Source organism: Mercenaria mercenaria, chromosome 11, assembly GCF_021730395.1.
Source record: "Mercenaria mercenaria strain notata chromosome 11, MADL_Memer_1, whole genome shotgun sequence".
Classification (NCBI taxonomy): Eukaryota; Metazoa; Mollusca; class Bivalvia; order Venerida; family Veneridae; genus Mercenaria; species Mercenaria mercenaria.
In genome coordinates, this window is record NC_069371.1 from 48,065,374 (window position 1) to 48,089,562 (window position 24,189).

General features: G+C 32.6%; 1 protein-coding gene across 1 annotated transcript in view; it reads right to left on the reverse strand.

The window, feature by feature from the left end:
* LOC123532458 (calcitonin gene-related peptide type 1 receptor-like) overlaps nucleotides 1-17,033 on the reverse strand; it is a 38,277-nt gene extending 21,244 nt beyond the window's left edge. Inside the window, exons 1-4 of the mRNA XM_045313899.2 lie at nucleotides 16,573-17,033; nucleotides 6,354-6,792; nucleotides 6,068-6,159; nucleotides 1,873-1,964 (exon numbers count right to left, since the gene is read on the reverse strand). Of these exons, the coding sequence (XP_045169834.2) occupies nucleotides 1,873-1,964; nucleotides 6,068-6,159; nucleotides 6,354-6,792; nucleotides 16,573-16,623 (674 nt within the window). The 5' untranslated portion in view covers nucleotides 16,624-17,033. The remainder of the gene's footprint in view (nucleotides 1-1,872; nucleotides 1,965-6,067; nucleotides 6,160-6,353; nucleotides 6,793-16,572) is intronic.
* Between the last annotated feature and the right edge of the window lie 7,156 nt (nucleotides 17,034-24,189).

Below are 24,189 nucleotides of genomic sequence, written 5' to 3' on the forward strand. Positions count from 1 at the left end.
ATACAGCCTCTATCGCATTCACAAGGTTTTTCTTAGATTTGACCTAGTGACCTACTTCTTGACCCCAGATGACCCATATTTAAACTCGTCCTAGATTTCATCAAGGCAATCATTCTGACTGTATTTCATGAAAATCAATTGAAAAATACAGCCTCTATCGCATACACAAGGCTTTTATTTGACTTAGTGACCTAGTTTTTGATCCCAGATGACCCATTTTCGAACTCTTCCTAGATTTCATCAACGTAATCATTCCGACCCCAGATGACCCATTTTCAACTCGGCATAGATTTCATCAAGGTAATCATTTTGACCAATATTCATGAAGATCAATTGAAAAATACAGCCTCTATCGCATACACAATATTTTTCCTTTATTTGACCTAGTGACCTAGTTTTTGACCCCAGATGACCCGTGTTTAAAATTGGCCAAGATTTCGTCAAGGCAATCATTCTGACCAAATTTCATAAGGATCAACTGAAAAATACAGCCTCTATCGCATACACAAGGTTTTTCTTTTACTTGACCTAGTGACCTACTTCTTGACCCCAGTTGACCCATATTTAAATTACATCTAGATTTCATCAACGCAATCATTCTGACCATATTTCATGAAAATCAATTGAAAAATACAGCCCCTATCGCATACACAAGGCTTTTCTTTGATTTGACCTAGTGACCTAGTTTTTGACCCCAGATGACCCATTTTCAACCACGGTCTAGATTTAATCAAGGCAATCATTCTGACCAAAATTCATGAAGATCAGTTGAAAAATTCAGCCTCTATCGCATACACAAGGTTTTTTCTTTGATTTGATTTAGTGACCTAGATTTTGATCCCAGATGACCAATTTTCGAAATCGACCTAGATTTTATCAAGGCAATCATTCTGACCAAAATGCATAAAGACTAATTGAAAAATACAGCCTCTATCGCATACACAATGTTTTCCTTTGATTTGACCTAGTGACCTAGTTTTTGACCCAAAATGACCCATTTTCAAATTCCTCCTAGATTTCATCAAGGTTATTATTCTGACCAAATTTCATAAAGATCAGTCGACAAATGCAGCCTCTATCGCATACACAAGCTAAATGTTGACAGACGACAGACAGATGTCAGACGACAGACAGACAGACGACGGACGCTGGACATCGAGCGATCACAAAAACTCACCTGAGCATTGCTCAGGTGAGCTAAAAATGAGATTCTCTTGAACTTTTCAGCTAATCCAACTAACTGGTCAGTTCGGATTCTTTGAAAGAAAAAGGTTTTCGTGTTATTCATATATAGAAAAATGGAACAGTCTTACAAGTTCAAATGGTTTGCTAAAGGCAAAATTCGTTTGAGATCACACGAACTCAAATTCTATTTCATTACAGATTTGGCCTTCTAATTTCTAACTGTCTTGACAAAGACAGTAACTAAACAATGCAGTCACCGACGAAGTCCAATCATTGCCAAATACCGTTTTCTTTTGATTTTTTCCCCACCGATCTCGTCTAGACTTCGCAAAAATTGTATTTATTTGAATATTGACACTACTTTTGCTGAATAAAGTACACATAAAATCATACATTTGGCGTAACTTTTTCGTAGGTACGTTCTCAAAATCACATGCCAATAGCAAATTTTATTTAAGTTGTAGACACGAAATTCGGCAAAGGAATTACAATTCTACCATAAAGGGACACCTTGCTTTCTACTACGAAGATACTCGTCGTCTGTGTCTAGAACCATGCCAAAAAAGCCCTCACAATAAGAAGTTGGTCTGTCGCCATATCACTTAAATTGTTTATGTGTGACTTCAAGGCAAAATATAAGACAAACTCACTATTTAAATAGCATTAACATAATAACAGAAAGTTTACCTAAACTGAAAGAAGATGATGACTGATGGAATCAGACAAATAAGACTTGCTATTTGACAGCCTAGGCTGATGTATATCGTAGTCTTTAGTTCCTGAAATCATAAATAATACAGCAAGTGCAATGTGCAATGTTATATTTTTCCATTTTCTGCATTGAATATGACATGTGTATATCTATGAATGTAGAATTAATTGATAAAATAGTTGGATGTATGGTGAATCGACAAGAAAAATCATTTATTGCAGAAACAACTCCTAGCATCATTTAAACAAAAGCAAATATAGTGTTTAGATGAGAACTATGTTGATTTCCATCCTCACATCTAAACTTAACACATTTCGAAACATTATTTGTTGTTGTTGTTGTTTCTTTTAAAAGTACTATGTACCTCAATAAAGTTAACTGAAGGGTTATTTTACAAAACCTAATTTATAACAAAAACAAACCGTACCATTTCGCCAAATAATACGAACAAAAACATTTTTAGGTTCAAATATGTAATCTCCCCGAAAGTATGATTATTCAAAGCTTTCATAATGGTTGACAACAAAAGAAATTTTAAAACGTATAGATCACAGTCTCCGTCTAGCCGGACGATACAGGTTTTACAAAGTCCATTAATCTCTATACTGACAGATAAATGTGAGATTCTCTAATAATAATAAACTAGCATGGACGGCTGTCATATGTAATATGTCAGAAGTGCTAATATTTGTGAGTATGTATGTTATGTCCTGAAGTCTGGACAGTGGTAAGAATTTGTCACTAACCATACTCCATGTGAAAAAGCAATATAGCTGTACATTATTTCGCTGAACATTGTCAGAAAGCCTAAGGGAAAACAACTAAATTTATTGTCGGTTTTTTGTGCATATTGTTTGTCGTTTTGTCTTTGATAGATTGAATGATCCTTCCGCGTGTTAAGCTGATAGCATTATCACTGTTCTACGGAAGCAACTGTCTGTAAGGTTGTAACAGTATCCATAAATTATTACAGTTCACTACCAGAGAAAATTATACCGGATGTAACAAATTCACACCCTATAAACGACTGTAGCTCCCCTCTTCCTCTTGCGAGTGATCAAAACAATAAAAAGACACGCGAAAGGTAAGAATCGTCTTCAAATTCATTATTTTGCTTTACACTGTATGTGTATTAAAGTTTAACGATAAGTCTAACATAAATATGTGTATATGGTGATATAATAGATGAAACTGACAGGTAATGTTTACAAAATGTTGACTAATTACACTCATTGCATGAAAATTCACTCGAGTGAAAAGTCACGAAACTGATAAAGATTACGCCAAATTGATTTGTAATCCAATTATCCATGATGCTTTCTGTAATATGTATGCATACACCATAAATATATGTAAATAAAATGTTTCGTATTTATTGCGTTTTTTAATGAAATTGATTTTTTATCTAGTCTGTGTAAAAACATTAACTGTATGCCGACTTGCCAATTTTGATATTTGATCTGAACGCGTATTTGCGAGTGATACTGTATTCCATCTTGCGAGTACAGTAGGCTTTATTTGAAGATATTTTGTATTTTTGTGCTACTTAATGTTCAAAGTGAACGGAAACATCTGTGTCAACGAACAGTCAGTGTTAGAACTTTACACTTCACAAAAGAGTTACTGAGCTCAGATTTTTTTTCTTTCTTTCTTATAATAAGATTTTTGTTTCACTTTTCATTCATTCATTGTAAATAATCATTTTCTGTAAATAAATTTGTAAATATTGTAATGGGTGTTGATTTGTTCTGATAGTTATTGTCCCCGGTACGTCCATCCTGTCACAGCATATACTATCACAAAATACGAATTAGAAACTGAAAACATAAACAGGGTCCCTACTATTTCATGCAAGAAATAAACCGTCGATTCCCTACGGAAATCACGGTTATCTGACGATTTTAAAATAAATATGAGATGAGACAGGAGGGTACTATAGGCCTAGGTTGACTCCCGTCTCTCTGTTCGTCTGCAAAATGATCCTCTGATTTTTAAAAAAAAAAACTATTTCACCCGCAAGTATCCTGCGGATAAACGTATAAATAGAAAAGGATAACGAAAACATTACCGGGAAAGTCGATTAAGTCCTTATTAGTAATTCAGAGTTTACTTCATGGTAAACCAGTCAACATGATTCAAAAGTAGTACAACTATTTTGTCACGAATGGCCTAATGGTCTAACTACCCGAGTCCCCCTTCCTCAATAATAACATAAACATGTTATCGTTATAAATACCGTGCGCGAGTAGTACAGCCGTCGTGATTACTACCTGTCAAGATTTACTGCTATTTCTCAGGTTAGAAATAATTTACATTTGATAGTGATAACACGTCAGCAATCTGTCCTTGCGGATTTGACCTGGTGACCTAGTTTTTGAGCCCTGATTACCCAATATCAAACTCGTCTAAGATTCTATTGATGGTAACATTATGACCAAGTTTCATTAAGATTGGACCAAAAGTGTGACCTCTCAGTGTTAACAGTCAAATTGTTGACGACGGACGAGGACGACGCACACAGGGTGATCACAAAAGCTCACCTTGGGCACTTCTTGCTCAGGTTAGGTTTTCCTCTAATGGCACTTCTGCTTGTAAAATGGGAACTTATTTCATTCGCAGAACGTATTTTCAGTAAAATAAGACAAGTTTCATGTTAAAGTTCGTGTGTTAATGGCAAATACAAAGACAAAACTAAAATAATGCTGATTACTGTGCGACGCTATCAAGAAAGCGATTCACAAAAGATTAGTAGATTCAGTCTGTCGCCGTTTCACTCCAAATCACCCCATTCACTGTTCATATTTTCACATTTTATTAATTGTAGTTGCGATTATATACTGGTTTCAATGGTTTGAAATTCTAGAAAGTATAGAATTGTATGCGACACATTGTCTAATTATGGTCTCATGATGGTGAACATTTGTGCCAAGTTACTTCAAAATCCCTTAATGCATAAAGAAGTTACGACACTGACACAATAATAGCAGACCATGTTTCATCTTCAGGTGTTACTTTAAAAAGAAAAAGGAAAATAATAAGATGGACATTAAGTACATATTGCCGATGTTTGTACGTAATCTTTGAGAGAGGTAGGTGTAATAGCATTGAAGTAATTGCACAACCAAATATATGAGGACACATATACAAACAGACCGAACAGACAGACCGCATGTTGACTGCTATATTCCACCCTCCTTCAAACTGTGTTTGCGGGTTATAATTATGAAGAAGTACTACAGGACCATAGGAAACGCCGATATTTTATAAAGAAGTCACTCACAAACAGGCATACAGTCTTTTTACGAAACTCACAAGGACTTGTACAGTATTTAAGCAAGCACGCATACAATCAGGAAATAACACCGAATCTTCTTTCATTGACGGGTATGAACATATTGGAGAATTTATCAATGATTTTATTTTATTTTACCAAACTAGTATTGATTCTTCATCCATGAAACAGTGAAATTTACAAGTAGGTCATTCTTCAAGCAAGAAAATAAGTACTTTTGACGCCGATAATGTATAATTCTGGACAAAATCAGTGATCAATCAAGTTTTTTGCTATAATTCTACCTGTCATCAGACTAACACATTATATACAGAAACAAATCATGTTCAGCTTCCAATAAAATGTAAATATACATACCTTCAAAGCAAATCAGTCACTTTAAAATGTTATTTTTTAACTTTTAGCTGTCAGTTTATTGTTTTGATCACTCGCAAGAGGAAGAGGGGGCTACAGTCGTTTATAGGGTGTGAAATTTGTTTCTCAGCTTAATGTTCGGTTTCACAGCCACGGGTCACATGGTGAATGGGCTAATTAGAGCTATTTCCTTTTAACTGTTATTATTTTCAGCGCACCAATCTGGCGTTTGACGCTATGTCGTGTGTATTGTGACCTCAGTGAATTTATGGCATATATTCGACAGTCTTTTTGCTAAGCACGAAAGGCATTGGGTGGTGTACGACTAATTTATAATTTAAACACTCATTTAAACAAAATTGGTTATGTTATTCTCGTCTGTACAAACTTTAACTTTTAAATACATATTTCATCTTAATTTCATGATTTTATTATTATAAGGTCTTTATTAAAGCTTTCAAAGAAAATTGAGGGAAATATATTCTTCGAAATTGGTATAAAATGTCCTACATTAGTACAATTACCTGGTAGTTCAGACAAGGTGTGTAGTCAGTCCATTCCAGTTCATCCCTCTTAAACCAAGATCCATCGGGTTGGCACTCCTTTAATGCTGATTCTGTTATGAAAGTATATATTTTAACTAACTATTAAATTTATAAACAGTTTAATAAAAGCCTATGATTCAAAGCTGCTGTTTTAAAGTTATATCGGAAACTTGATTTAAATTGTCCAGCAGAGAAAAACTGTAGCATTGAAAAATTCGAAGCAATGAACTGATGTTACATAAAAGGAGAAAAAATATCTATTTACTGGTAGGAACTGCAAACTGCAGAAAGACAGGACATGATATATGACTTGTTTGTCCCGGTGTTCCTTGATCCCAGCAACCATAACCATCCCATGTTGGTGAGCATGTTTCGTTTAAATCTACGCTCTGTGTGCTTTGTTGACGTTGGCAACAGTCATGTGATGTTTCACAACACAGTTTCCATCTGTCACATTCGTCTGAGGTTAAAGTTGAGCAAATAATATTAACTGATGTTATGTTATAAATATCCGCTCTGAATTTAGAGTATATAGGATATTGTGAGCTATTTGTGAAAAGTACGAGATAATCCTGATATGGGTGTGGCTTTAACACATATTCCGGATACAGGAAGTAGTAGCACCATACGCATGCGTGGAGGGCAAAGTCTTCCGGTTTAAATATTCCAAACTTGCTTCTGCATTGTTGAGCCAGACATAGAAACTGAAAACAAAACGAAAACAGTGTTTGCTGACTGATACAAAATTGTTATTTCAACTTTATGCAACATCTATATAGGTTCATATGATATGCATAGGTTATTTGATTTGTATCTGGAAGTATGCACGACTTTCGTTGTTATTTCAGAATGGATTCTCAAAACAAATCAACGGAATTTTAGAATGCGTATATAACAGCATTATACATTGATCGGCTAACTTTTTTTCCATATTCATATAATAATTCAAGAAAGACTACATCATCGTTTGCTGATTAAATAAAAGCCATCTTTTCTGACAGACTAAGACATTCCATGTTGCTTAAACCCTTAAACAAAAATACTCTAAAAAATTGTGAAATCATTATAGGAATTTAGATTTCTAAGCCAGTTAAACTATTTGATACTCCTAGATAAAATTCGGATGGTGAGAAATGTTCGAATAAGTAGATGCATCTTTATCCATATGACCACCTTCGCCCACCTTTTTTGCCTTTCAAAGTTTGAAATATCTTCATATGAATTTTCTGTTATACTACTGAATTATGTCTACAAGTGTCACATCATTGATATCCATTTCATTTAATTTTGAAAATCAAAAATATTTTTGACTTAAAAGAAACTAACGTTTATTTTTTTTTTTAAAAAATGCAATGACTTTACATTTTACAGCAAACTTCTTTGCACATAAGATTTCTACAAAAAACAGGTCAATAAATCTAACGGTGAAAATATACATACTTATTTATTTCTTTGTTCGATATTTTTTAATAAATACAGATAACTTAATATTACCAGTAAATGTGTAACATTTGTAATGTTTCGAAAAACAATCGTTCCATGATTTTGAAAGAAGAATTAATGTTTTCAAAATTTATCAGATTAAAAAGAATAATTTAGCAAAATGTATCTAGAATGTATGCTATATATCTCGCTATTTGTTTGGTCTACACCGTTTCCGAAGAAGTAGATTCATGCTGAAATTATTAAAGCGGTATGCCTCCAGATCGTTCGACAACAACAAAAAATATTTTCAGATATCTTGAAATAAATGCTATATTTCTAAAGAAGGCTTTAAAACTTAATTACTGACAAACTTTATGTTACGGAAACATGAGATTTTGCTGTTTTTACTACTTTTTACGATGAAAATCGAAAAGCGTTTGTCACGCTTTTACTCCAGGTAAACTGTTTCGATTATAAATATCTATATTTTGAAGTCATTATTCACTACTTAAGCTACAGCGCTATTGGTTACGACGACGGGAAAATGTCTTTATTGCCGCGGTGGTCCGGGGTTCGATTCCCGACGCGGTCATCTTTTTTTCTTGATTTGGAATTTTTGAAATATTTTAGAAACAAAAATTCATTTTCTAATGTTCATAATATGACCAACATTTCAATTTGAAAGACAGATTATTTTTTAGCCAAATCTGGAGGCATGCTGCTTTAAATTTGGAAAACGTTTTTTTTATAACTTGTCTATAGATTTTGTAGATGTTCACAGCGTTCATAATAAACGATGAAATTATATGAATTAAAATTCTACAGACACTACCTCAATCATATCAACCAGGGATGTATATCATTATGTCAAGCTATTATGTTTCAGATTCTAAATGGCCTCGTTTGTTATGAACGTGACTGCCTTGTCACTACCTATCTTAAAATTCCTTTTGAGCAATGTTTATTTCATCATTATCAGGTACATTTCCTGTTAATGCTGTCTTGGTATTTGCTAAGATCTTAACGTTAAACATTTTACGACAGAGATATTGACTTATGCAGGTACTTAAGTTTATTATTATGTATGTCATTATCTTATATGATTTTGCTACAGCTTACAATTATTAATCTGTATATATAAATATATATATATTTTTTCACATGGTACTTTTTGATGAAAGATCATTTTTTGCCAAATGGAACATGTTTTATTTTCTGAGACATTGTTCAGCTGAAACAAAGTATTAGTATATATGATATTTTGATATATGTATTTATTATGACATTTATATGAGAGCGATATAATATTTATCTAACTGTTTTGATAAAAAAAAATAACATGGCAATTTTAACGTGCTTTTTATGTGATAATTTAGATATTAAGTGAAATAGGGTCTTTGAACATATATTTCTGCGATTCTTATATCCAACATACCCTGAAATCCCGAAAATAAGCCGCGTCTTACTTTAGATTTTCGTAAGGATTTGGTGGCTTATTATCGAGACCGGCTTATTTTTGAGTCCGGCGAACGTTTGAGTACAGGTTTAAAACCGGCGTATTTTCGAGTACCAAAATACTGCAGATACGGATGTCATTTTTTTTTTTTAGCTTTTTAGTAAAAACATCGACGTCAGTTAATACTTATACTTCTAACAGACCTCTTTTATTACACTTTCTTAATGAAAATAATACGATGCTAACAGATAATCACCCATTAAAACGTTGTGTTTGGCCTAATAAACAAACACACTTATGATGTAATCGCCCAATTAATCCATCCTGTATCATTTACAAAAGATTGGACGGCTTATTTTTGAGTGCGGCTAATTCCGTTTTGTCTGTTAGTGAAATGGTGGCGTATTTTCGAGACCGGCTTATTTTCAAAACCAGCTTATTTTCGGGATTTCAGGGTATCACCTTACGTTATTTTTAAAAGCGTGTATGCCAATTTGAAAGAAGCTTTGTAACCTGTAAGTTGTAATAATACCATTACGATTTAAACATAAATTTGATGCAATATTCTAGCATATGGGTCACGCTTGTATAACATGTTATGCTAACGTTATTATAAGGTAAAAGCATACGGTAAGTAATATACTTTGTAATGCCACTATTAAGACATAGAATTACCCTGAAAAAGGAATATCTTGCTATTTTAGAAGGACAAAACAACAAGCTTTACCAATACAGTAGAAAGAAAATACATCAAATAGTTTATTCTGTGTCTATTGTGTGTAAAACATTATTCAATGTTGTGTTCTGAATATTTTCACAGCTCTCACACATTTCTCTAATTAATTCTGGAGAGTGCAAGGGAATATTTTATGAACACGAAACACCCCACAAGGACAGACAAAATTACTTTTGCCGACAAATGTCAACAATAAGGTCGTACAAGACTGACCACAAATCATTTTCATAAACGAAGACAAGAGAAGATAAATGCAAACATGGAAGCAGCTTATTCTGTCACAGGGAATATTTTTTATCAAGAGAATCGACAGTGTTTATAGAATAGAAAAATCACTGTAAATCACGATATAACTTTGAATTGCTGTTAATCACGCAATATGCTGTCGGCACGTAAGTGCTAACAATCAGAACTAAATAATGCTACTACTTACGACATATAATTAGTAATGTTAAAGCCTTTTTGTCACGTGATAGATAAGTTAACTTTCATGACCAACAGTGGATGGCAATCATTACAAAACAATATTATCAGTCACAACAATAATCATATGATAACAATCTAGATAAAGACAGAGGGGAAGATTTGAACGTAGGAGTTTATTTACACCTTGCTTAAAAGATATTATTGTTTCGTTCTTTTTTCATATATTTACACAAACATTTGCATTATGTTTAATGTAAATATCAAAAATGATACCACGAACATACAGATATCGAATGTACCAATTTTGGAAGCGGAAATAAAGAAAATGCGGTTTTTAAATTAAAAAGAAATAAACCAACAAGACCAGCCGAAATCCAGGCAGGAATAATTAAAGCATCATACTATATAATATACATGTAATTCACCTTAATTTTATTGTCTTTTAAACAAAAAATATTTGGCACTGCGGAATATCCCGAAAGTTGGGGGATACAAAAATGTATTTTTAGTTTTCTTATAACATTGTTGCAAATAATTATAAAGCGTATTTATTGATTACGAGAAATGTGTCGACAAAATAAACCGGTCAATTCTTTGGACAATACGTTAATACTAAAATGATCAATACTATAAAATCTATGTATTCAACTGTTCGTTCTGCAGTTTTATCAATTCGCATCAAGGCGTAAAACTAATAAAGTTCTACCTAAACATAACTACATACATAGGATTATCCACATTGTCCACTTGTATGCACAGTCCGTGGCTCACAGATTTGTCAATGTCCGTTCGTCCTCGCGATTGGGCCCTAGCGCGGACAATTGTATGAGCCGCAGGGATGAGTGTTTTTTCCTTCAATCCCATAATATATTGCGTTGGGTAAATTTAACTATCACTTAACGGTTCTTCACATGATAGACGTCAATGCTTGGAGTGTAATTTAGGATTACACAAGATAAACATAATGTAGGCATTTTTATATTAAATATCTCATTAATATTGAACAAACGTATCATATTCGATTCACTTAGGCACCTGAGTGCAGACACGAAACTGACAGACCAAATTTGTTTAAGGCGTTGTCATGCCACAAAGCCAATTAAATGTTTTCTAGGAAGAATTAACAAAACAAATACTTCTCTTTTATTCAGAAGAAATTGTTGTTTTTTTTAAATTAGCAAGCAGACTAATATGTTTTGTACTGCAAAAATACTAAGATAAGATACAAAAACATATTTTCTGATATTGTTGTTGATGATTCCAGACTACAATATGATATTGTTCTAATAAAAATGTTATTTCTTACAGCTAAACTGTTCAAAATTACAACACGTGTGTAATAAATCTTTATTCTGACAGGCCTATATTGATGACCTTCCTCGTAATAGTGAAAGAAAAAAAACGCACTCAAGATCTCGTTCTAAAAAAATAGCGAAATGTAATCTTATTTTTTTTCTCGCTTATTAGTATTTGAGAAATAGGTTCCCGATGATGGTTCTCTGGAAATTCAATATCGATGACTATTTTAAGTGTAAAAATGTTTCATGTATAGGGTAGAACGCATGATTCTGAGAATCTTTAATTATAGTGTATTTTATACCAGACTGTCTTTCTCTGATCGATTTTTTTTGGTCACTGCTGTATTAATACAAGCCAGTATCTGAGGTAGAAAATATGTTCCCCACAAACGTTGGGAGATGAACATATTACTGCATACTTTCAATAACAAGGACGATACAATGCTCTGGTAAAAAGTGTAAACACTGACATGATTATTAATAAGCTTGTAAAGAAAGAAGCTACCACCCACTACAAAACTGAATGTACAATATGAACTTAGTGAGATCGAACGCTTTTGATCGATTCACTTTTTGATCGACATACTCTTATGGTCAAGTCCCTACAGCAACCTGCTGGTAGAAAATTGTTTTTCATTGTAGGCTTTGTAATTTGTAAAACACTGTTTTGAAACAAAATTAATAGTTTATATCGGTTCTCGGTATTTATATATCTTTTTAACGTATGGACACAGCCGCATCTACTTAATTTACTTTATATTAGCAATATATCGTACTACATCTGTACCTAAAGAAATGTTTCTTAAACCAGTTGCCCCTTATCTGATACTCAGACAAGGCTTCCAGAAATTTCTAGCCTGTGTCGACGCTACGAAGTCGTAAACCGATACAAAACCGAAGTTTATCTCAAATGCTTTGTATTATACACATTTACATCAGCAAATACTCCGAGAAATATTTTTTTGTAAAAAAAACAGTTTATTTAATTACAATCACATCGCATCAATACGATAAGCTGTCACCAACTGGATTGTTTTAGGTCTCCTTCATAGAATGGTTAAAGTCGTTAACCATCTAGCTCTTACCGCTATAAATGTGTGAGTCCTGACATTTTTTCATCATTAATCTAAGAATGTTGAGATAATGAGAAGATTAACATTCGGAGTAAGTTGGCACACTGAATTTCTTAGCTCCATCCTAAAAAGGGATAGACAAAAACGTCGATGCGAAGCAGGTTGATCGAAAGCTATTTTGCAGTCGGCTTTATGATAAATGAAACTAATAATCATATCTTTATCTTGAACTATATAGGGCTAAGGCATTTCTGACAGCTGTTACTTGTGCAATCTTTAGCGCAGATGCTGGTCTCTTCTTATTGAATCGTCTCTGGGGTTAAATATAAAGCTGAATAGGTACGGAACGTGTGAACAACCGTATAAAGATTTAGAATGTAGACAACTAAAAGGCTGGTTTATATCTAAAGAAAAGACAAATATATTGAAAAACAAAGATGCCTGTTTACAAGTCAGAAGACGGAAAATAATGAAAATGCAGTATATGATCGTAAATGTTTACTTTTATGCAAAATGAGTGCATATTGTAATGAAATTTAAATTTAAAGAACTTTATTGAACAATATAGGCTATCAGAAATACGCAACAGAAAATAAATATTTGGTTTTGAAATAACTTATTTTTGTAAATCATTAATTGATCTAAACATCTCAGAAAAAGCGTAGTTACCCATGATCTTTCTGTTGTTGTTTTTTTTTTCTGACGTGTATGATGTAATCATTTTAACAGCAAAATAGAAAAATGTTGAACAGTTGAATAAAATATGCAATTTTTCTTACAGTTGAATATTTCCGAAAACTTTTCTCAAGAAAATATTTCCTGTAAATTTTGGAGTTTACAGTAATTTTTGTATCAGTTACGTAATACAGTGTGTACTGAAGTAAAACTTCATGAAAATTTGTCAACAAATTTAATTTGTAATGAAAATTGTTTTGCTCCTGTTCTGTGTTCTCATAGTTGACTACAAATGTCAAGTTAGCCATGCACCTATCCAGTCTAGACCTTAAAAGGAAATGGTGGCGTACCATTATGAAATCGGTGAAATTGATATAGTATATATTGAAAACAATATAGATAGAATTGAATGTAAAATGTTAAAAAAAACATTTGTCACTGACAAAAATATAGCAAATGTCTTTAAAAAGGACGGTTACCTTCATAATTGACTTATAACGATAAGCAACCTCTAGAATACAGATATAGTGAATATAGCAGTGCTCTGATTCGTTCCCACAATGACAAAGCAAAGTAACAAACAACCTAACAATATTTCACCAGAAAAGATAAAGCGTTAACATAATGCTTTAATTCCCCGTATTTCACTTTCCCAAAGAAACACCACATCAACTAATATGGGCGTTTGGTTAGCCATTATTAGTTTTATTGCCATATCACCCTTATGTCTGCCTAACTTTCCGTAGCTTACGTGTATTTGTCTCAATTTTCTAGAAGTTATTGTTTCTGCCGCACTTTCCGTAGCTTACATATATTTGTCTCATTTTTAACATGCTGATAGACTAAGCTTTGCATAGTGCCTAATAATAGGACATGAGTTTTCTTTTAGTTAGAATGAATGTATATTTTGCTAGTTAACTTCTTTGTGCATTTTGTATATCTTGTGTTTTTATACCCGCACATTTACTGTGATAGTAACTCTGTATCAGATTCCATTTTTTATGATTTTAAATTTTCACTAAACAATACAACAGTCTTGCATTGAAAATTTAATACTAACACCAAAAGAAAATTTCAGATGTAGGAACTCCAAAAAATAGCTTAAATAATTTTTTTCTTGTTTGGAGTGGATGGGGAAGGAATGATATGAATTGTTGTACTCCTCTATCCGCCTCATCACCATCCAAATGTGTCAATACCGTAAATAGTTTTGAAGTTTTAAAATGCTGTGAACTTCAAAATCAAAACTGGCGTATACAAAGGATGTCATAAACCTGATGTGGCTTCGCAGAATAAACGTGATTAAAATAATCGAACAGAAACAGGACAAGTGCACAACTGAAATCAAAACAATGCATACATTAGAGTACTTAGAAAAATAATTTCTTCTTCCCAAGCTGCATTAAGTTTTACAACGTTTTATAATCATTAATACAGGAAACAAATTAACTGTCGCGTCCTTTTTGTCACATTGCTTCAGCAACAGTAGCTAAATGTCACTCGATAGAAAAAATATGAACAAAACTCCTCTTCCACTCTGAAACTTGTAAAGACAGTAAGTTTCTAGATTCTAAAGCAAAAACAAAAAATAGCAACAAAAAAGTAGATTAATGTCGCCTTAAAGCAAGCAAAGAAATACAAATATTATTCCTTCCCCACACTGCAACTCATAAACAATTTGAAGTCCTTACTCCTCTCTTAAGAGCCTCGTTGTAGCTCTTCTTTTTTGTGTAGTTCGTCTCGGGTATAACTAATACTAGGGATGAGGAGAAAGTTTTGACCGTATTCTTAATGGGAAAATACAAATAGGCGTAAAATATTCTACAATCATACGGTTTATTGAAAGCTCTTCTTGCCCTATACATGTGTACTTGAAAACCTAATATTAAGATTTTGAAAAACAATGCAGTGATGCACGTGAGTATAAACAGTTAAAGACATTTCGTCTTCATATCTTTTAGCCGTCCTTTATGCTATGCAGCGAATATTGACAACTTTGACAAATGTCGGTTTAAGGCGGAAATCCCTGTTTAATATTCATATTTTTTTTTCTACTTTCCCAATACCCCCACCCTTGTATCTACCTCTTATCCATTTTTGTACGTTGCATATACGTTGTTTGATTTCATTTTTTTTTAAAGCAATTAGTCAGCTATATTTCTATGTTACAGTTTCCTTCTGTTGCGGACCTACTTTGCGATACATAACTCTATGGCTGTGTTTAGGGTGATAAGTGCTTCCGAAAATCTACCCTTACCTTTCATTTTTAATACAGCAAAATGTTTTTCAAAGAAACGTGTCTATTTCATATTTTGAGCATTGAATTAAAATGATTAAGTAGAATGATAAAGAGACAAAAGGCGTTGCACTCCCCATGTAATGAAAAATTCATCACGTTTTGTATTGTTTCTGAGAAAACGTTTCATTAAAAAAGTTAATACCTCTTTTTTGTTCAGTGTCATAATGAAGAAATAAGACTTAGGTGAGTCTTTAGGACAGATAAGACAGCAGAGAAAGTATATCGAACATAGGACATAAAGCTAAATAACATTCTAACATTTACTTATTGTTAAAACATTTTGACATTAACAGATCATCTTTGTATCCGCTAAAGAATATGATATTAACTAGATTTGCTAGCATTACCTTTTGAAATAATTGTAAGAACTCTTTACTCATTGAATATTAGTGTACATGTTTTAAGTTGCTGCCAAAAATTTGTTTGAAAACAGCATCAAGTAATTTCATTCTACAAAAATCTCAAGTTACAAGTTGTAACAAAATCAATATTATAACCCGTAACCCGTATTGTTATTTGTTTTAACTAAATTTATGTTCTTTTTTTTTTGATAATAAAACTTCAAAAATTTATATAAAAAATAACTGCCCTGAAATCGATGAAACAGCCAGAAAACAGTTGAAAATATTTTACAACGCTTATCATAATTTTAATCATCTTTTACGATATGAAGCAGTGATAAATATAATAGATTAGCAATTATGATACATTACAAATCTCAGAGCATGCGGTGAATATCTGATTTTTTTGACTAGCATTAATTAATACAAGAGTTCAGTCTAAGATCATCCTTCATATTTTGTTTTTTATTCTACCATGTAATCGTTACTAGGTTTTATGTTTGTCGTTCAGTTAATATATGAGTTCCAAAATATCTCTTATTTAACCATTTTACTACCTATCTGTAAAAGTTTTGTTAAACTAAGAGGTTATATAAAAACATAATTGAGAAATTTTATCACTTTTCATACGACTGATTCTAAATTAGGCGTGCATCTAGCTACTTTAAAACCAGCCATTCTAAAACATTTTTTTAATTTTGAAAGTATGTTATAAGAAATATTAAATAACTAGAAAGAGGTATGCAATTTTTTACCTTCAAGACAAGACAAATCCATACAGAAATAAAAATAATTCCCTTCATCATGAAAACCCAGGCAACAGTTTATTATTCTGTGAAATCGAAGAGAATTTAAAATGTCATACTTCCGTTAATAGACAAACTATAGCCGAAATAGCTAAACGACACTAAAAACAGAAAAAAGATGAACAACACGTCTTTCCAGCACCACAGCCCGTAAACAAATAAATTGTCTTTTCTTCTCTCGTTAGTTTCTTGGTGATGCCAATGGCCTTTAACAAGTTTCCAATAATAGTTTGAAGATGTTTGTAGTGTTTGTATTTGTGTCGATACCTAAAATGCGTAGAAAACAATCTTGTATCCGGGTATGCTAGACTTGGTGCAAATTTATCAGTCCAAAGATGAGTTATCAGTAGTATTCGTTCCCTGCGTATTTATAAATATGTCGTCAACATCATTTATTACAGTTTCAAATCATTCATGCTCTGATATTAGTAACATCTGTTTCTCTCATCCCTGAACTGTAGATCATTCAATATAACAGCACCTAATCGTTTTTGCGCATTCACACACAAATATATTATTAACTGACTGAGTTATAAAAGATAAAAACGTACTTAAACTGATAACATGTTATGTTTATGCATTTGGACGTGTATATATTCACGTAAGGATTTCATGCAAATTGCGCTTATGATTACCATTTTGATTTATGACTTTTTAGGTGAATGACGTCAGATCGCGCATGCAATTTTGCAGAAAGGGACGCCTCTGATATTAGTTTTGCTTATACGAAACGTTTCTATTTCGTTCTATGTTGATAAGAACAATTGTTTGATGCGTTATGGAAATTGATATCATTACCTTCTTCTTTTTTTGTTGGATTTAACGTCGCACCGACACATGATATGTCATATGGCGACTTTCCAGCTTTAATGGTGGAGGAAGACCCCAGGTGCCCCTCCGTGCATTATTTCATCACGAGCGGGCACCTGGGTAGAACCACCGACCTTTCGTAAGCCAGCTGGATGGCTGCCTCACATATTATTACCTTCATTATCATTACCTTCATCATTATTATTACTATACCAGATTTACCTTATACAAAGACAGTCATTCAAGGCGACAAACGAATTCTTTCCTCGAATAGACACAGAGCTGTCTGGTCAGCGGGACAGAGCGATTAAAAAACAACAAAGAGGGAGATAAATCAATTAGATACAGGCCTGTCCGGCTCTTTGCAAATAGACAGTTTGGTTCATTTAACATGCCCGGTATATAGCACCGATAGAAGCAAAGTCGTCTTTCTTCGGAATTACAAGTATTGCCCTCTTAGTTAAGTGGGAAACACTCAAGACTATCTCTAAATCCCCAGTGCCTTGACCGGACCACTGGACTGAGAGTCAAGCGTGTTAGCACTAGAACATCAGGTCACCTTTAATCTGGTTGTTGCCTGATTGATACACCAAATAAACAAAACTCATTAATAAAACGTGTTTATCATAAGATTTACAACAACAGATTTTGTCTTATCTTGTAATGTAATCTACATCTTCCAAGTGATGTATAAGCTGCCTTTAATGAGTAAGAAATTATCTAATTGAATATTTCTGATCTCTTTGTTTAATATAGTTCTTTCATTCCCTCATTCTTGCATATCTGATAATCAGCCGCTGATACTAATGAACATTATACAGCTGTTAAATGACAGAAATTGCTTTCAGTGTAAATGTTTGTTTCCTTGCTTTTTTTGTTTTAATGTCAAACACGAGTTCTCTATTTGAATGAGGTAGGCCTTAGATGCAACAGCAGCAAAATATGGTTTAGATATTTACGAACGTCTTGGCATGAAAGGGCACTATCTCTGGAGGCTAAGTCCATTATTAATTGACTAATTTAGAAACTATATCCTTTCGTATACCATTCCGAAATTCCGAATATATATTTTGTCCTAACTCGAATTCAAAAATAAATGTTCAGGCAAAAACAATGTTTAAGACCATGATCCAATCCGTCTCATGTAAGGGAATGTGTAATTACACGAAATGATGGTTGAATAAATGATAAAGATCTCCTGGTTGACACCCTGAAAAGTGTTTCAAGCGGAGATACTCTTACCAAACCTTCACAATTCTTGTCACAAAGATGTTTGAGTTTAGTACAAAATTTTGCTTGAATTCAGCATGGGTGATTTCAATGGAGTTCAAGTGACAGTAAAGTATTTCTCCGTTCTGATTTACATTAGGTAGTTTAAATGTATAAAAATTTACATTTGATATCACAATTAACCATACACACATATTACGAAATGCCTTCATTCCGAAAATTGACACCGATATTTCATATCCTCTTTTTTGTTGCCTAATAATGTAAAACGTATATATCTAAATTAAAATATTTCAGTCTGCAGTCTAAAACAATGTTTCAGTTATGTCCTCGTCATGTTTGTTTCCTCGTCAGTAAATACAAAATAATGATTTTGCACTTTAGTTCTAATGTAATTCTAATAATAGAATATAATTTTTGTAACATGCAACAAGGAAAGTGCTGTATATACAACAATGCAATCTCCATGCAATCATATAAAGATATTAATCGTAAAACAAACACAATACTTTTAAGACAAATTGGAATGTCTAGAATTGAACCTGTTCTAAAACCATCCATTGTAAAGATAATTATCTAACGTCTAATAAAAATAGAAAAAAGCAGTAGAATGTATTTTATTATTATTTCTCATGCAAGAATTTACTTTCTAACTTCCATTTCTAATTCATTGAGAGGTTGACATATTTTTTGCTTAATGTGTATTTTAATTAACAATCACTGCAAATTAAAGAAAAAACTATGAGATGAAAAAATCAACGATATTGCTTCAGTGGTATGATATTTCATGATCTGAAGGAAACTTGGTGTTGTTCTTGTAACTATGTAAAGGCATGGAACGTGACTCTTTCTGTTCGGACTTATCATCTTTTTCAACATTTTTTCAGTCATATAATACACACAACGGAATCTCCTTTTTGCAGTGAGCGCAATGCCCAACTCTGTATTGCTGCATCACTGGAAAATAATGCCAAATTCACGTGAAATGACACCCCACGCAGTCAAATTATACTGACACCGGGATGACCAGTCCTATAACAATCCTCTTAATGTTGAGCGCCAAGCTTGAAAGCTACTATAGTGCCCTTTTCAGGTCATTGGCATGACGTCGTCAGTGAACGAACCCGCAACCTCCCGTATTCAAAGAGGGCGTTCTATCACTAGGCTACCGACACATGGAATATATTCGTACATGGTGCCTTAAGTTTGCTTTGTTATATATCTTTACACTAACATTTATTTTGTTTACATATTTATCGTCCCTTTATTTATCATTACGTGTGTAACTGATTCTAATGTCGGGGAGATTTTTTTTCTTTTCCACTGTCCTGCATGTTTTGACACAATGTTGGATTTGGTGGATTGTTAAATGGTTTTGATTCGCCGTTGATAATCGCTTTTTCCATTTTGTGTTCCTTCCTATGTTAGTTTCATCTGCACTTCATTCTTGTTTATACATTTCAACATTTCATTGACAACCGAAATTCTAAGGTTTACATTTTAGCAAAACAAAAGGTTTTATTTTATCTAAATCATCTAACAAAACTTAGTTGACCCTTGATTGAAATAGGCAAATGCCGTATTCATGTGCTTCGCGAATTATTCAGTTTTACGGCAAATCGTGTGCTCTTTTGGCATATTTAATACGAAAGAATGCCAAACTATCAAACGAAAATAATGTTTTACACGATTCATGAATTCATGTACTGTTACAAAGTACCTTGATGACATTTCATGCCACTCCATTTTTCTGACATAAAAACGTAGATAGACAGAATTATAACGAACACATTAACCAAAGAAAATAAGAAGAAATAATAGGTTAGTTTCTCCAACAAAGAAATAGGGTTTTACTACAGTAACTCTCGTATGTGAATTATGGTTTCCAATATCAGCTCTGCTTAAGGATGTTTGCGTGTTTCCTTAGCGTAAGTTATAATTTTTGTAGCTCTTGATGAAAGCACGAGAAATATACGTAATGTGTATATAGATATCAGCTTTGTGCCATGGGTTTCATTCAGACGATAACGAAGAATTATTTCCAATCATATTATTTTTGTATCAGTTTGAGATTATAGATTATAACAATTGGAGATAATGCATTTTTTTCAAATGTAAATCATAGTAATTATACTAAACAAATAGTGTATAATGATGACGTAAACATCTAAGTGAATCGACCTGACAAAGACTTATAGAATAGGATATACTTACGGATATTATTCCTACACTAAAAAAAATACGCAGTGCAATTAGTATCTAAAAAAATCTTGATTTTTACAGTCAACCCCCTAACTAACTTAAACTTCTTTAATCTTAACAGTCTTGATCTTTAAGAGCTTTTTGGGCATAAATTATTCAATGTCTTGATACAGTTTTTATATAGAGCTAAGTATTGTTAAAGTTTCTATTCATTTTCTTGCGCATAGGTTCCTGATAGGCCAAGGAAATAGTAACTAGATTGATACACCAAATTGACACAACTCATTAATAAATCTTATTTATTTTAAGACTTATGAAATTAGATTTTCCTTCTCTTTTAATGTTATCTGGCACTTCCAAAGTAGTTTAAATAAGTAACAAATTATCCAATTACTTGCTTCTAAGTTCTATTTTGTGGTATAATTCTTTCATTCCCTCATGATTTGCATAATCATTTGATCATCTGCTGTTAATGTCAATGGGCGTTGATAAAAGACTACAGTTTGTATATTAATTTTGTTTCATGTGTTTTCTGAGCGTTATGTACAAGAAAATAAAAGTGATTCTGGAAAAAATCACGTTTAATATAATTTAAACACGGAAATATTGACGTCACGTTACAGATTGTTTGTCGCCGAGAAAGAGTGCTACCATATTAGGTCTTTAATTTACGTACATGTAAATAAAAGACATTTAATGATACAATATATGTTCATATTAATAACAAATTTCGACATGAGTTATTTTGTCGCATTTCTAGTGACAGTAATTTTTAATCAGTTTTGACTTTACATGAAATAGATCTAGTTAAAATGTATAAAATGAAAATGATATTACTACAAATGCATCAACCTAATTCGGCTATATAACACATGGAGTCATTTCATAAGAAATGTTTGATCCAAAACAATGTATACATTGACTTCATAATAATCTTTACCCACGTATTAAAATTTTTCCTCTTGTGGTCATTGTAAGATATAGACAAAGGAAATGTATAACATGTTTGCATTTATTTAATGTCTTGAAGCAAACCATAATAAATCAACTATAAGGATATTTTCTCTTTGACAAAGCTCTTATGTATTGCAGTTTTGCTTCGTTGAAGTAATACCTTTATCTTGAATCCCGTCTGTGACCAGATAGTGCTAAATAGGACACTCGCACTAAACTTCAGAAATGCCGATATAAGAGATATACCTGAGCCATGAATCGGATCTGCATAGAAACGACGCAAATCCACTTTAAAGCGCATTTATATATGACATGTTTGTTTTTTATCTTTCCCAATGTTAAAGTACCTTTGACTCTACGTAATAGTTCAATATTTTCCAAAGAAAATATGATATGTTTCTAACTTGTCTTAGCTTTACATAATGCCTCATCATAGAAATTTGAGTCGTTTTTAATTTGCTTATACAATTAATCTGGGTGTTTTATATTCGTTTCCTCCGTGTCCGTGTACTACAGTAACTATAAAGCAGTTTGTTCCTTTATGCTATAATCTATTTTTTATTTCATTTTCGCTCTAATATAAAGTCATTTTTTCTGCTTTGAAAAAATTGATACTGACGAAATTTATATACATAAAACTAATTCTAAATTAAATTACGAAAATATCGGAACATGATAAAAAAATAATGAAAGAAATATTTGAACAAAAACAAACGTGTTTACATTTTACCTTTGAGATCAAAATAATCCATATACTTATAAAAGTAATACCCTTCATTCCGAATATCCGGGCAACAATAAATCATACAGAATTAATAAGATGTCATTCATTTTTTCTCGGCAGGTAAATTTTCTTGCCGTTAATCTTTTAAATACAAACAAAAGCACCAAGTAAGCTTCGTTAAAAGGTAAAGGAAACCAACAATATTTCTACTCCTCGCTGCCAGCTAAGATAAAAATCAAGCATTAACTCCTCTCGTTAGATTTCTTGGTACGCGAGTGGCGTTTCATAAATTTCCAATACTAGTTTGAGCACGTTCTTAGTGTTTCATTCGTCTCAAATACTTTCGATGGTGAAAACTAGCAGTTTATTTCTTAGATATTGGCTAGACTTGGCTCAATTTTATCTACTAGATTTCAGATCAGTTTTCTGTAGTAGTCACGGTCTAAATTTTCATAATGGTTTCGTCAGTTTCGAAATTTATTACAATTTCAAATCATTTATTTCTCTAACCTTAAGGTCTTTTTTCCCATCCATAATGAATCCTCATCAAAAGTTGTTGATTATTTAAATCTTAAATCAAATAAGACCGACAGATCGTTCAGTGTAAAAGCATCTATTCTAAATGTCTTTACCCTATGTAACAGCTTGCAAAATAGCGAATTTCTACGCGCTGTTTTTAATGTGCCGTTAAACAGATGATCATATTAAATGGACACAACAAAATGAAGCGAAGAATCCCTGACAATTTTATTTCTGTATTAAAATGTACGTTTGATGTGTAATAAGTGATAAAAGAAAACGATTTGTAACTTCAGGAATGTTCACACAAACACCCTGTAGGAAAAAATAAACGTTCTACAAATAAATTTATATATGGACAATTACAAACCATTTTTTACTATTCACAGACATATTGCCATTGACTGACTGAAAAAAAGCTCTACACTTGACATTCAGCTAGTTAATGAATACAGGAGACAAAAGAACAAGGGTAGCATACCCCCTCTGCATCTTTTATGACATTTTATTCATGACATTTTCCATAATTTTAAAAATGTGATCATTCTAGTGTGTACGTTGCCATTACGATCATTTTACTATATAGTTACTGTCATATCAGTGTTTGTAACATAACAGATGTAGATATTTCTGAGTTGAGTTGAGGTGATGTAGATGAAGACAACGTTTAGAGTAGGGTTTATTTTCTGTGTAAGTGTCAAGCTTAATGAAAAATAATGAAGATGTATAGATAATCAAAGGGAGATGTTAAAAATACTTTTTTAATTTCTATTTTTCATTATTTTTATTTGTGTGTTTGTGGGTGGAGTGGGGGTGGACTTAATGTCACACCAACAAAATTATAGGTCATATAGCGTCTTTTTGTACTTTTCATAGTAGAAAACGATCCAAGGTTCAACTTCGCTAACTATTTTAGGCTAGAAAAGGATAAATTCAAGTGATTAAAGACATCGAACTTAATCACTCAGCTGCCACAGACGCTATCATTTATTTAAATTAACGTAGATGTAATTTAACAGTAAGGGATTCCCAGATTTAGCATTAATTACCCTTATTTTGTTTTTGAAAGAGTTCTGCATGTAAATGAAATTGTCTTATCTCAATTAATTGATCCTGTGCACTTCCAC